Raw genomic sequence first — 16,238 nt, 5'->3', positions numbered from 1 at the left:
CATCATATAAAGTAGGTAACTGGAGGAAACTCTGGGTGGTAAAGGCAGCCTGGGACATGGTGCTGATCACATCACCCCCACCTTCGGCCGTGATCAAGAAAGTGTGGGGCCCTAAACCCACACCTGCTATACGCCTTCATGGCGTGGTGCATAGCACAGGGGAGCACTTTTTTTTTTTTTTACCTGAAAGGTAGAGGTTCCCTTATAATGATAATTTATATAGAGAAATGCATCAGATGATTCCGTTCAGTAAAAAATGCTCAACTTCATACCACAAACAACAAATTTTAAAATGCGTCAATAAAGTGAATAAATCAGTCAAGTTCATCTTGTAACATTTTCCAATTTTATTTCGGATCTGTAGAATGTGGTAAATTTTGAACTGGCAACCACTGCAACACACCAAAATTTTTCCCTCCATGCTGTCACGCTGTCACTTTTGGACTTATATCTACCCAAAAACTCTTTCCAGGGCCTTAAGCAAGTTGTAATAAAAAAAATGTAATTATTATACTATAAAGAGATTGACTAAGTACTTCCTAATTTGTTCCTTGATGTCAGGCAGTGCCACGCAAGCAAATAAACTCCAATATAAGAAATCTACGTAAATTAGTCAATCATAATCCCAAAACCTGCTAGATATTTCTGCACTTCCTATGTTGCTATGTATTTCATGAAAACTATCCATCATTCAGGAAAAACCTTTCAATTTGTTGATCAAATCAGTCCAGAATTATAACTATGGAAATGGGGCAGTTTCCTGGATACTGATGAAAGAGGGCATTGAAAAAGAAAATTTAGAAAGCTTGAAAAGAGTAAATGATATGGTTCCTTACCAAATTAATATTATTGCAGTTTTGCAAAAGAAAAAACAATCTTGTTCGTTGCCTCAGAATAAGTATTTCTAAAAGAGCAAAATCAAATTATGCTTAAAAGATAATGTTACCCCATGCTCACTGCACCATGCCAATGTGGAGATGGTGTAATCAGACCATGTTCCAGATAACTTTTACCCACTCCCTCCCAAAAAAAAAAAAATAATTGAAAAGAAGTAAACTGTGGGAATCCAACCTGCGTTTTCCACTTAACAGTCTACTGGATGAACCACCATGGCTCCCTAATGTTCGCTAATGTCTACGTGATATAAAATTAACGATTAATGGCAACGGAATTTCAGAAATCAGAGTCAAAATTTAAAATATGTGTTTAGCATTTAGATGAAATTATTATGTCTGTATGTAGATACAGACATAGCAGCTTTAGAATACATAAAAAAAGTTTCCAATTTAATTAAGTAAATTATAAAGTAACACTTCATTATGGCATTCTGTTATATTTCAATTAAAGCACATGTATCATTGTTACAATGCTGTTCTAATAAAAATATTTTATTAAGTTATTGTATGCTCCTACAATAATCATACTCAATATACTATACACAGTAACCGTTGTCAATTACCAGAGATAAAGAATGCCAAATATGAACTTGGAACTTTTTATCACAGACCAACTTTGTATTAAAAACTAAACTTTGATACAGTTAAGAGAAAGAGAGAAGTATGCAGGGCCGGATTTACCTCTTTGCCTCCCCTAGGCCAAACAAGCTCTGCCGCCCCCCAATACCGTTTATCAAAATGAGAAAAAAAAAATTTCTGTATTACTATTTTAACTATTAACGGCATGCAGTATTAATTAAATGATAGTTACATACAAAAATATAAGAAAGCGATATGACATAAATTATATAAATTACATTTTAACATTTACTTTGTTTTTCAGAGAAGACTTTTATTTTTAATTTAAGTGATAGGTACATACCATCATACAAAAATGGAACTGATTTTTGGAACCTTCTTGAGAAATGCTTTATGCTTTTCATCTTTCTCCGCTTCTCTCTTTTTGTATTGTGACCCACTGAGTCTTACTCTTTGATCACTCATAATGAGCGTAATGACGTTTTAAACTTACCCAACAAACGCACGTCGGACACTGTTACACGCGAGACGCGACACACCACCTACTTCTAGAATAATATTCTCAAGCAACTAACAGTACATAGAATAGTACAATGCGAAACCCCTTTAATAATGCTTGCGCCGACAGTTTAATTCTCAAATAACAAGGAACGGTGTTCCTGGAACGCAGCCAAGTTGGTGTTGTCTTCAGGGCCGGATTAAGTCGAAATTGGGCCTGATGCTGTATAGTAACTGTATAATAAGTAACGCTGTGTCTAGGCATCCAAAATTGGGGCTCCAAATTTCATTTATTTTCAGGTTAATATAGCAAAAGAAAACTGTTCAGCTTTCAGAAAATTCTCGTCTGTTTTCACCTGGGCCTATTTCAGGAATGGACCTAATGCACTCACCTTAATCAGTCACTGGTTGTCTGACAAAAGCTCAGCACAATACTGTACATTAGAAACAACAACGTCAGTAATTAAAACAACAAATTAGTAAACTAGCTCCGAGCCCTGCTAGCCTATCTCTCTTAAGAAATATTCTTCATTAACTTATATTTACAATACAACTACATTAAGTCATTCCATTCGTGTGTCCGGAGAAAAAAAAGAGGCAATCCGAGAATTAGGTATTCCTTATAAACTTAAAACAAACAATCGTGCCGCTCTACCAAAGTGCCGCTTTACGCCCAGGCCTATGAGGCCTATTGGGAAATCCGGGCCTGCGAGTATGTGCATTTGAGAAAATATATACCATATTTGCCAGCATATACGATGCAATTTTCCCTTTAAAAATAGGTCTGAGAAACAGGATGTGTCTTATATGCCAATACTCAGTTTTTGATCACCTCCATTTCTGAATAATTTTCTCTGTTCTACGTTAGACAATTTTCTTGCAGTGTGTAGCAAAGAAGATTAAAGTACTTTATATTTGAAATACTATATTAATTATAATATTAAGTGATAAAGCTTTTTCCTCAAAAATGTGTCCAAAAAAGGGGGTGTCTCTTATATGCCAGCAAATATGGTAATTATTGCTATGAATTCCTGACAAGATCAGAGAGTTGTTGTTTGAAAGTGACTATTAATAAGAAGAGAAGTATGGAGCAAAAATTAAAATTGTAGGTAATGTCTTGACCAGTTTCATACAGTTTTCTTTAATATTATGAATCACTTTTATGACATTTCTTGTGAACACGAAGGTGACCACCTTCTCTAAACATTTTCCCGCATACATCACAAACATATGGGCGTTCATCTGTATGAATCCTTTGATGATTTACAAGTTTATTTCTCTCGAAAAATGATTTTCCGCAAGATTCACATGCATGTGAACGTTCCCTGGAATGTCTCTTTTGGTGTTTCGTAAAATAATCTCTAGTTGAAAAACATTTACCGCACACCTCACACTTGAACGGACGTTCGGCTGTGTGAGTCTTTGTGTGAATCAAAAGATAACCTCTTTCGAAAAATGTCTTGCCACATTCATTACAAGAATACACTTTGTCCTTTTTATGGTGATATCTGTGCTTGACTAAGTAGTGACCTCTGGAAAACGACTTTCCACATATCTCGCAAACGTGATCATTTAGCTCAGTATGTGTCTTCTTGTGATATCCAAGCTTTCCCTTTGAAGGAAAAGTCTCTCCACAGAATTCGCATGTATGTGGTCCTTCCTTATGGTGAGTTTTTTGGTGACTCGAAGATTCGTCTTTGGAGGAAAACGTTTGACCACAAATCTTACATGAGAAAGAATGCATCAATTTCTGTTCATCATCTTGGGGAAACATATTTCTGTAATAAACATTCATATACGGCAGTGCTGCAGTTTGCACTGTACCATGTTTCATCAACATCATATTTATCTGCCATAGGTATGACCTGGTACATTCTTCAGTAGCATTTAATGTTTCTTCCGAACAATTATTGCTATTGACATCTGAATGAAAATCCTCCATTCTGTTTTTGGTGGTCTCCTCACTGGGATTTTTATGTATTTCAAATGGAGTGCTTTTGGTGCACCTGAAAAAATATATGCACAATTAACCGAGATCTTCACACACTGTTTGGGTAACTATAGAAGAAAAGAAACTCTCATCAGAATCTATGAACTTTACATACATACATTTTGTGAAAATGCAGCATACCTTTGAATATACAACATTGGTTCTCATGAGCGTTCCTATTCCTTTCAATATTGTTAATTTATTATGCATCCTGGATTTCTTTCGTTCCATTCACCTATAATTTTACAGTTAATAAATAAATCCTTCTCTGCATTTCAATCCATCTCAGCTGGATACAATGCAACACTATCTCATTTGTATTTGCATTTGTATTTTTTCTTTTTACTTATTTTATATTGGATTTCTATTTCTGAATGTTAATCATGATGATAAAGATGGGTTACAATTAGATTAAACTCATGACTGAACACAAACTATAATTTAACCAGAGATTAACCCATCACCTGGTCAGGACTTGAACCCTTGAACCCAGAACCTTCAATAACAAGATCGTGAGTCAAGCATTCAACATGATAGGCCTGTGTGGCATGGGTATTTTTCTTTGCATCCATATTTTGAAACCAGACCATACAAAAAAAGGTCTCAATCTCATATTCCTTTGTTCCCGCTTCCCTCATACATTAAATCGATTTATCCCAGCAGAAAAACTTTACATCCAACTACCAACATGGAACTGATCATTTTCATTCAACTTATAATGTACATTCTTCCCCTGCAACCACAGAATTTACTTCTAATACCATCTCTTTCCTGAAGCTCATGATCTAAATAAATTAAGAACACAGTCTACTACTATATGAAGATTTCATGGTTTCTAGTGAGTGTATTTTTCACATTAAAATTCACTATTTGGAGAGATCAAGAGTTCACTTCCTGTGAATATCTGAACCTTTGCCCAACCATTGGAAAGCCCGTGCCTAATAATACATATCATTTTTTTAACAGTTTTTGGCAAGTACAATGATTGTGCTGTGTTGTAATTCAAATATGACATAGCTTCATATGTATGTAAATGGAAAATGAAAAGCGAAATAGAATATCCTCAGTAGTTTTGAAGAAATGGCATGAGTATTAGAATCGTTGTGTATGGACATATATCATGGCCAGTGCTTAGATGTTAGATGACAATTTCACATGCTATTTTTTTTTAAAAAAATAAAATAAGTTTAACCAAAAATTGCCCACACCCAAAAACAGGTGTTGACCAGACCACTCAGCCACTGATAAGTAATCCTCCCAGGTACTGTTTTTATTTAACTTTGTGCTGTGTTGAAGAATTACTCACAAATGACAAGATAGAAACAAATACACCACCCTAAGAATGTAGACAGCACCAATCTCTGAAACGAAGGTGCATATAGAAACCAAAAACAGTAGTTAAAAATGTCCAACAATTCAACATGAATCAATCGCCACTGATCAGCTTCAAGGAACAAAACTTCGAGATATTATCAATCACATTTAGTAGTGTTGTTTATACAACAAACATTTTTGTTTGGCTTACTTTGTCACTGTGTCTTTGCCTATCTTTTATGTCTCATATGAGCCATTTTGTGTTCTATTAAGTGTTATGGTGACTCTTGGTATTAATAAAAGGATGTCCTACTATTGATTTGTCATGTGAATGATTGGTGCAAGCACAGGGAGCATGATACATGAACGCCATTAACCGTTATTAATTTATTACACAACCATTAACTTGACTCTGTTAGTTTTTCTCCTGTATCAGCAATCACCCGAGAGTTTTCCTAACTCTACCAAAATTAAATCCACTGCAAAGCATTCTGAATAAATCATAATACCTTATAAATTAAACATTGATACAATAAGATGCATGACATCTTAGACAGTTGGTAAAGTTTTTCAACATATAGGTACTAATTCATGCTCGGTAATCATCCTTAACATATTAACAATGGTTTTTACCATGGTCTGAAATGACTACTACATGACTACTGTCCTTCCTTCTTTATAACTCAGATTCTCATGGTATTTCCTCTACGACAATATCATGTCATGAAACATTCAGTATTCATTTTTTTTACTCTTGGATTTCCTTTTGTATCTATCAATTATGTTTTGAAGAGAGGGGGGACATCATATTGAAATCAGCCTAATGTTTGTAGAATTAATGCCTCAAGGACTATATATCACCAGCAATCAAAAGGAACAAAGAAATGAAGGTTTGAAAAAAATTGTGGACAGCCTGAACCATCTCATGCAGAATTTTACTAGGTCAAGAAAATGTTCAAGCATGCAAGAGAAAATAAAAATAAAACTTCCATTGCTTCATTTTGCTAAGATAACACTGTACAAATAATCAATGACTACCCTTACCTGGATTCTGAACAATCTGAATCATTTGTATCGCTAATCCCATAGCCTTCTTTTACATCGTTAACAAAGCCATCTTCTTGTTTTACATAGTTGCAAGGCACAAAAACTGGTTCTGGAGTTTCAGTACTTTCCACTGCATTTACTGCTTTTTCTTTTTCTTCCTGACTATCATATTCTGTGATTTCAACTTTAACATTCTGTAATGCCTCGCTGAAGTCTTTGCATGCATCTTCCTCGTTTCCTTCATTACTTTCAAAATCTATGGGCTCGGCCTTAATAATTTTGTTTACATCCATTTCTTTTTAATATTTTCTTCATATCTGCAAAAGAAAAAGGTAAAGCATATTACTTCATGCTCGCAAATACAAGTATAATTGAGTTATCATTTCAATTTGAAGACGTAACTGACCTAGAATTTGATACATTAATTCAGGCATGGTTTACATCGTACCATTTCCCCGTTCACTGTGCCTCTTAAATCCTGATATAGCATAAGGGAATAAGACAAAAACAGTTTGAGTTGCCTGATACAGCATAAGGAAATAAGATAAAAACAGTTAGAGTTGCTTTTCTGGCACATTCACTGTTACATGCCCTTAACACACGGGCCACATACACATGACTGAAAGGCACCGGTCTGCCTTCTGCAGAAACAAGGTATGCAAGGGAAAATATTATTTTTCCACCTTTGTGGAGCATGAGAAGTCTGCAATCTTTGCTCCAAAACCTATCCAGTAGCAAGAAATGCCAGTTTCCAGACAACAACACTGCTGCACTCCTTGCATATCCTGGCACTCCCAAAAGCAGCCCCAAATAGTCCTGATAATACTTTTGATGTTTTCTGCACCTACCCCATCCCATTTACTGCAATTGTCAAAAGGTCCAGGATACACATTGCTTTTGTAGCTTTTGAAGTGTTGATAATAGTCAAAAGATATATTATCTTGATCGTTGACTAACCTATTTCTGTCAGAAACAGCAGCTCAGTGGGATCTGCACTGTGGTAACATGTATAGAATAGAATACAGGATAATTAAAGGAAATAGAATTCTTGAGAAGACATCTCTCTCATGTCCAAAATGGTTTGCCCTGGTGCATTGAGTGTAAGAATTACAATCTTGTCACTGAATGTTTTTGGTTCTGAAGTCATGGCATTTCATTTATATCTGTTCCTTCATCAATATTATAAGATCATTCATTCATCCTCACGATTACAGTCCAGAGAAGTAGAACAACATAAAATAAGAAAACGACATAGCTATACATCATTTTGCACAGACAAGGAAAGGGGTTTGTGAGAACACATTGAAACAAGAATGAATGTAAGCATTAGTTAGAAAACCAGAAGTTCATTCAGCCACCCTAGTTTTACTGTTAAGTTTAACATGACAAGAAAGCTAACCATCTAATATTAAGGTGTTTTTACATTATCATATTTTTAAATGTACATACACAAGTCAATGGTGCTGGGTTTGAATCTTGTGTGAGGTGTTATGATTCACCCAGAATGTCCTCTCATTTTTCAGTGGGATGGCACCCATACTCACTTATCAACTATCAAAATATGTTATCTAATGGAAACATATCAGACTCTTTGGAATGTGTTTTTCAGTGCGGAAGACTGGCATCTCCCCTCCACTTCATTTTGTCTTGTGGTCAGTGTTTGGGGGGAGGGAGGGAGACATTTTCAAATGGTCCACTTAGATCATTGGTATTGACAATGTGCTTCTGCATTTATGTTCAAATGAAAGCTTGAAATTATCTGAAACATTGGTGTGCTCGTGAATAGGATGATTTGCTAGGGTTGTAAACAATGCTCTAGATATTTTCAGTAAATTAGCAGGAAATAAGTAAATTTAATTTGCTTTGTTGTTGTTCTGAAATTGAAATTTTATTCCTTAAAATGAGTGTTTAAATATAGCCCTACAACTCAAATTATGATAATTTCTTGTATTACTTTACTGACGGTATTGAGATAATTATTATTTAAACATATGTACTAGGGTGGATCAAATGAAAACTGAACAGAGGCCACAGAATGAAATCAACAAGGTTTATTTCAACCGATTTTCTTCATATTTGACATTCTTACTAATTGAGGCCTGCTAATGACGAATCTGAAGTTAAAACTTGTCGGAAACATCTAGAAATTGCAAAATAATTGCGAACCATTGACGTGTGGTTAGGTTAGGCAAACATAGTTAAAATTTGGTGTCGTGGTACTATCAGGATCTAGAAATTGCAAAATAATTGTGAATCATTGACGCTAGCCCCACGAACCATTCACGTGTGGTTAGGTTAGTTTCGGTTAGGTTAGGTAAACATAGTTAAATTTGGTGTCATCGTAGTGTCAGGAATATATATGTATTTCCTTGTGAAACAAAAATTCGCAAAAATAGACAGTTTCCATTCCGAAAACTAACGCCTTATTTTAGCTTATTTTGCAATTTCTAGACGTTTCCGACAACTTTTAACTTCAGATTCGGGACCAATTGAAGGTGACGGGAGTGTTCTCAGATTTATTTACTAGAGAATGTACTAACCAAATAAGTTTTCCAGATGAAGTATCAGAGGTTCTGATGTCCCGGTCACTGTTTGAAATTTGGATATTACGTGTGTAAGGTGTAATATATTGCTTTTCATAATAACCTAACCTAACGTTACATGAAATTTTCAAGTTACAGACGTGACCGGGAAATTCTAATATCAGATTCGTGTTCAGGAGGCCTCATGTAGAAAGTATACAAAATTTCAAACAAATCAGGGAACACTCCCATTATCTTCAATTAAGCCCAGATTCATTATTAGGCCTCAATTAGTGAGTATGCCAAATATGAAGAAAATCGGATATGGGTCCGGTCATCTTAAGTCGTTCCGAAGAACTATATAGAGCAGTATATGGAAATGAAAAAAATTTCTCAACCAAACATGCAGCAAGTAGGCTAATCGTTAAAACTCCGAAGTATGTGTTAACAGACATAAATAAAAATGGAACCATGAAAAAAAAAAAAAGGATTTAACTATGGCTGTGTACAGTCAACGGCAAAGATAATGGTAGGCAAATTGTCCACCGCTATTTTAATTACTTTTTTAGGTAACGGTTCACATTGTTTTATGATTTCTCCTAGCACAAAGACTAATTATTGTAGAATTTTGGAAATCATTGTCACACGAAATTTGAACCTTCCTTAAAGTAATGAGCACTGTCTGGACTCGAAAAAAGTTATTTATGTTGAAAAAAACAACTTGAAAATTACCTTACGCACTTCTCATGGACAAGATATTCTCCATCGACAAGCAACAGTAAATAGCGTAGAAGCATGGGAATGAATGTAGAAGTAAATCGGAACCTTAGTATAATGCATTTAGGGACTTTATGTTAATGCTAAGGGAACCTAACCTAACCACGAAAGCATATATTGAACAAAATCTTAAGTAATCGCTAAAACTCCGCAGTATGTGTTAAGAGACATACATCGAAATCAAACCATGTAAAAATTGCGGTACCAGTTTCATAGATCGGATATTTTGTGTTTCACATGGTTCGTACTTACAATTGTGTATTGTGGAACATAGTTCAAGGTGCCATTATGCTTTTTACACGAAAACAAACGCAATTTTTCACATTCTGAGGGCTTTTTTTTATTCCTTTCTTCGCTTCCGGAACACACAATATGGTGGGCACATCTTGACTCATGTTGTGGGTATGCGGTGTTTCAACCTTCACCGAAAAATACCTACTATCGTGTTCGTCACTGGTGGAAATTATACATTATGCACGGGAAGTTGACGTATAGCCTGGGTAGCTGACGGATAGCCCCACAAACCATTTCCGATAAGGTTAGGTTAGGTTTGGTTACGTTAGGCAAGCTTAGTAAAAAAAAAAAAAGGGGGGGGAGGTTGAAACACTGACAGGGGCTTACGTCATCAAACGTGCGCAGCATCCGGTTGTCGTAGGACAAGCAAATGAAAGCAATGACAATTTTACGTCGGTGAGATATTTCTCTTGAAAAATACATGATTTCCCGGTCAAATATATTCCACGAAAGAAAATACTTCGACGAACGTTGTAAACCTTGGAGAAACTCATTTCCGTAAGTAGTTTCTTGTGTAACATTGAAGAAATGTGTCTCCAATGTATGATACTGTTACCAAAATTGCATTCGTAGCATGATGAAATCGCAATAAAACAAAAGGAACTTGGGCCCTTTTTTATTCTACATTCTGTGTTGTTTTGAGGAATGAAATTATGTTGCTTCGAAGCAGGCATTGTTCTCTGCTTATTGCCGTCATTACTTCAATTTATTGTCATCACAATGTGTGATGCAGACCGAATTAAAATGGTGGTGGACAATTCGCCTATTGTTTCTTTCGCCGTTGGGAGTACCATGATGAAATCGGAACTTGGATCTAACGTTTATAAAACGTACCACTTTATGTGAACAGGAGTGTACGTTGTCCCTTCATTGGTTTTCATTTCCATCCTTTCAAGATGAGCAGTAAAACCAATGACATGCATTTCAAATTCACATTTAGAGATACAATTTTAACGATTTAAACCAGAGTATAATTGCTGTAGTGTTTCATCTGCGCTTCTAAATTAGTTATACACTTTGATTTAAGTAAGTGTTAACTTTGATCACTAAAAACTTAAGTCACGAAATGTCACTAACTCGCTTTAGATCATTTCATTCCTGTAAAGAAAAAAGTAGTTTAATATTCGTAAACTTTGTTCACGAAACTTGAAAGTACAGTAAAACCAATAAAAGAACATAGCTACGAACTTCTTCGTTCTATACGTGGTTCCCAGGTGGCAGTCTGCTTAGTATACTAATGGCAAGGTACCTTTATGAGGTAGGCCATTCCCGAGGTTCCGAGATTTTCTCCCATGATTCTGTGCGCGCTATGACGTCATTGAGAGGACAGACACACTTTTTCTTGAATGCCGGTAGAATGAGAACAAATCAACCTGTTTGTGCTCTTGCCACGTGCAATAATAATAGAAGAAAATCGCCTGGAATAAAGTGATCATCGCTTCCCAAAAATTTGCTGTAGCTGGATTGATTCAATTTGTTCCTCCAAATTTCGGACTTACTTAGTGGTGCAACCACAGGGGAGGGCAGGGGCATTGTCCCCCAACCTTCGACGGAAGTCAATTCTAGGGGGGCAAACATGGCCAAAGGCACCTGCAGGGGTCACAGAGGAGAAATTGCCCCCTTCTATTTCAAATTTTATACAAATAAAAATACATTTCGTAAAATTTTCTTGCTCGCTTCGCTTGCAGTGTCAGCTTTTCTCAGTCTCGTCAAGTTCAGAGACGTAGCTAGGGGGCGTCGGGAGTCGGCCATGGGCGCCAAATAATCTAATTTTTAAAAAAAATGTGAAAGAGAAAATGCCTTGGCGCCATGTGATATTATTTGTTCCTTATTAAATCAATATTGTTTTAAATTGCAAAAATTGGATCAAAAAATTTTCTTTCTCGCATCGCTCGCAATACAATTGTTTTTTCTAATGTGATGTATTTAAATAATATGTTTTGTATATATGTAATGAAAAAAAACTTTGAATACGTACATAATTTAGTGTTAGCATCTTGGATATGTATTTTCTTATTTTATGTCGCTCCATGTTGCATATGTGTAAAACATATGAAAGTTATACATGTTATATGTACAAAAAAAATATCTTCGGCATGCATTTATCATTCATTTTCTGCCATTCAAAAATACAGTTTGTGTGCTTGTTTTCAATTATTAGCTAATGTAAAATTTCTGGTGTTGAAAAAATATTTCAAATCGTTTGTTCCAAATAAATGCTTTAGCACAGACATCTACCTCCCTTTTGCGTAATAACGTCTTTGATACTACTACTACTACCACTAGTAATAATAATGCCATTATTAAAGTTATTATTATTACTATTATTATTATTGGTACGTTTATCCTAGTACTTTCTCCCTCCAGATAAAAATTCGTGGTTGCTCCTCTGGCCTTATCTTCCACACTCGCCTTCCGTATCATCACGTATGCAACTTTCAAAAACCTTTACACAATCGGAACTCAGTTTCTAAGTATTGCTTCACTGAATATTGAGTGCAAGATAAGATTTATTAGCTTTGAAGTTGAATCATCGTCCCGAAAATAATACTTTGAACATCTCGTAGGTAGCGAACACTAATTAACAATTGCACTGTTACTTTACTTTATGTGCGTTTGTTGAGAAATTGTGCTGAAAATATAATTAATGTACGATTTACAGGACAGGCGTTTCTCCCCTCCACATCCTTTCATTCTTCTCTTCAATCAATGAGAAGAGCTGTCATGTAAATAATGACCAAAGAAGCTATTCAATCAGGTCCGTAGCCAGGAATTCTTTGTAAGGGGAGGGGGGGCGAAGTCAATCCTAGAGGGGGCAAATTTTTAATATATTGTGTCGCATTGGCACATATTATGGTAGGGTACACAGAGGCACTTGCCCCCCTCACCCAAAAGCTATAAGTAACAGAAAACGGATGGTATCTTGAAACTGCAACGAACAAAAAAGAACTTCGAGCAACATCAAATAGCAATATTTCGATAATGACCTTTCCAGGTTGCCAAATAATATAAAGTTTAACATAAATAGGCTAATAGGGACTGTACCTACCAGTAGCGAAGCGTAGTATTACGAAGGAGGCAAGCAATGTTTCAGTACAACAAAACATGTAGTACAACGACATGCCGAGGGGAAAGATTCAAGGTTTATAGCCTCATTTACCCAGTCGCTGGATTTGTCAAAATATCGTAATAAAGTGACTGTACTAAAAATAAACCATATGATCCGCAAACGTCACATTTACTTTTTAAAAAAATCCAGGTAACGTTATTCATATGATATTAAACGTTTTGCATATGCGAACTTTCCGCATACGACTAAAGGGAGACGGAATCTCTTACTTACTTATTAGTACCTTTATTTGTTCATTATTATTTAATATGGTCAAACGGTGACCAAACCGATTTAGATGCATGATGTAATTTAGTATTTTTGGGTACCCTAAAAACCGCATTGGAGTAACTTAAACACTAAATAAAAAGTTAAACACAAACAATAGAAAATTCATTTCAAAGCAAAGAAACACATGCATAGACGATGTACTCACCACAATAAATTCCAAACTCTTGGTCCATTGGATGCCACCCTTAGTGACGATATTCATACTCCATTCTTCTTTTCTTCTCTAGAAAATGTTTAAGCACACAATCGTAAAATTTAGTTTCATCCATTTTGAGTTCCTTTAATAGTTTCTTCTCAATGGACAAATGAGCAAGGGCTGACAACCTTTCCTGACCCATGCTGTTCCTGGCGAATGTCTTGATACGTTTCAGCGTTGAAAACGATCTTTCAACTGACGCTGTTGTGGCTGGTATAGTCAGTACTAGCAGACACAGTTTGTGGAGTTCGGGCATCACTTGTTGTAATTCGTTGTTTACAATGTACTTCAAGATGTCCTTTACACTCTTATTGCGGAAACAATCCCGAGAATAGGCAATACTGAGCTCGGTGTGCAACAAGGTTTTGTCAAAATGCTGGATGTACAGTTGCATAAGCGATGAGAAGGCAGTTTCTGGAAATGTAGCAGCATACATGCGAAATTTCCCGCTATCGAGCAATTCAACAAATCGTAGGGCCTCAAGGTTTTCAAAACGTGAAGACAGTTGGCTTATGATGTTGTCTATAACTTCACAATATATACGTTGGTACTGAGATTTTGTGTCGCCTACATTGTTCCTCTTCCTTCTCGGCTGTGGTACTCCTGCAATATCTATTGTCCTTGTATAAATTATGTCAAATTGTTCTCGTTTCTTGGTAATGTCACTTTTGACACTTTCAATTTCTTTGAGGCAAAATCCAATATCCATAGTTTTTGTTTGCAGCATATTAAATAAATATCCCGTCAAGGAAAATATTTCCACAAACAAGAGCAGAAAGAAGTTGGTTTCGAAACTATCCAGGAATGCCAAGAAACCACCCGCAGAAGAAATTGTTTCACTGTCCCAGTATTGTGCATTGCCAATAATGTCCTCAAACATTTCAATTATCTTCACTCTATTTTCGGAGGTTTTTTGTACAAGCCGTTCACTGTAGTTCCACCTGGTCTGAACCACTTCAGGTAACCTTGCTTTAACTATATCGTCGAGAGCAGCATTTCTTTTTGTCGAATGCGAAAAGAAAGAAGCAAGGCCACTTAGCGTCGAGAAAAACACTTTGCATTCACTAATGTTGTTCACTGTTTGAGAAAGTACTAAATTTAAGCAATGTGCAAAACAGTGAACAAATATTGCACTAGGGAAAATCTGTCTGACTCGTGAGTAGTATAATTGATGCTATAACAAGGACAACAAATTATGAGCCCCCTCAAACAGATTTGACTACACTTAAAACAATGGCAAATCGGGCATATGCCCCAATCGGCCAAGTGTGGAACCCTGTCTAATCCAAGATTTTTGTAAAAATGCCCTGAAACTACAGTGTACAAATGATGAGCCCCCTCAGATTGATTTGCCCACACTTACAAAAATTGCATCAGCCAGATTTTTGTCCATAAGCTTGTTAAAAATATGCTCTTTTTGATATTGTTTTGGATATACCTGAAATTAAGCCAAAAACCCACACCCACACATATTTACTTCCGGTTTAAGTTCAATTGGATACCAGGTTCAATTTGTTTATCTAATATTAAAACAATGTAATATGCAGAGACCCTCTAGAATTGCTCTGTGACTCTCTCATTTCTTACATCATAAACATATGATTTTTCACCTATGAGAATAACACTACATATGGTGTCATCAGGTAATGCCTCATGGAATTCACAGATAATTTTAATATTTGTCCTGTCATTAACCACAACTTGTTTTCTTTTTGAAGTATTGATTACAAACATAGGTCTCTGTGCTTTGAATTCATCTGGTGTGTAATACATGTCAGTATTGCCAGTAGTGACCCTTTTGAAGGATGTAAATGCTTCATATAATTTGAGGAAATCATCCTTGGACATGTCTAAATTATAATTTTCTCTAGGAAATACCTCATTTCTGCCATTTTTAAGATATATGTTCTTGATGTTGCAGTTATCAAATTTACTTGAATTTTTTTCCTGATTATTGTGTCTTCCAGTCTGAAACAGTACCACCACAAAATCCGGCATGTCATATTGTATACTCGAGAATGAATTTGTAGCATCAAACTCATATTAGGTACCAGTTGCGGGCTTCTGTACACATTGATATGTATAAAATTGTAAAGGAACCTATGGATTTTTTATTATATCAGCTTTGTATTTAAGAGCATAACTGGCCTCATATTCAACAACTGGGATTCTTAGCTCCATAGTCTGAATAATGCATTTGCCCTCATCAGGTAGAGTATTAGGCAGAGCTTCCCCTGTACAGTTTATTGCACTGTACCTCATCAAAGCATTATTATCATTTGCAGCTCTCCTAAATGTGATTCTTAAACCACCCTTCCACATAATATCTTTATAATCTGAAAAGAATCCTGGCAACAGGCGCATAGGGAACAGCACTGTGTGGTTTTTAGATAATATCTTATCACCAGCCTCAAATCCACCTATTTTGTAATAAGAAGCCTCGGTTTTGGATAATTTTAGTGTGGCCAAAGCTGTGGAGGTAATGCCGGGATAATCCACTCTGTTTATAACAACACCATGTTTTCTGACCTCAATTTCAGAGAATAGATGTGGCACAAAATTATCCACCAATCTTATATTTGAATTTGCCAGATAATCTGTACCATCGAGCTTTACAACATCAAATTTGATGTATAGATCTGCTCTGTGGGGGTGTATAAAGCCATCCCCTACATCAAGATCAACCTCAATCTCTGTGTTGGGTTGATTTAAATTTGCAAATGTC

The 16,238-nt window shown here is 35.8% G+C and overlaps 1 protein-coding gene across 2 annotated transcripts; it reads right to left on the bottom strand.

Annotated features, from left to right (window-relative positions):
• Positions 1-1,338: 1,338 nt before the first annotated feature.
• Positions 1,339-11,181, bottom strand: LOC145986598 (uncharacterized). Of its 2 annotated transcripts, none has more exons than XM_083120793.1 (3): positions 11,106-11,181; positions 6,322-6,641; positions 1,339-3,979 (listed from the first exon to the last, which is right to left on the bottom strand). In XM_083120793.1, exons 2-3 carry the CDS (start codon positions 6,615-6,617, stop codon positions 3,121-3,123), a joined length of 1,155 nt encoding a protein of 384 aa, XP_082976919.1. In that variant the 5' UTR covers positions 6,618-6,641; positions 11,106-11,181; the 3' UTR covers positions 1,339-3,120. The 2 variants fall into 2 exon arrangements, with proteins under 2 accessions (XP_082976919.1, XP_082976920.1); XM_083120794.1 differs by lacking the exon at positions 11,106-11,181 and adding an exon at positions 10,752-11,092.
• Between the last annotated feature and the right edge of the window lie 5,057 nt (positions 11,182-16,238).

The sequence above is a fragment of the Lepisma saccharinum genome, chromosome 4 (assembly GCF_977018435.1).
Source record: "Lepisma saccharinum chromosome 4, izLepSacc3.1, whole genome shotgun sequence".
Classification (NCBI taxonomy): Eukaryota; Metazoa; Arthropoda; class Insecta; order Zygentoma; family Lepismatidae; genus Lepisma; species Lepisma saccharinum.
Note: the sequence above shows the minus strand (reverse complement) of the source record. Positions and strands in the feature narration are given on the sequence as shown.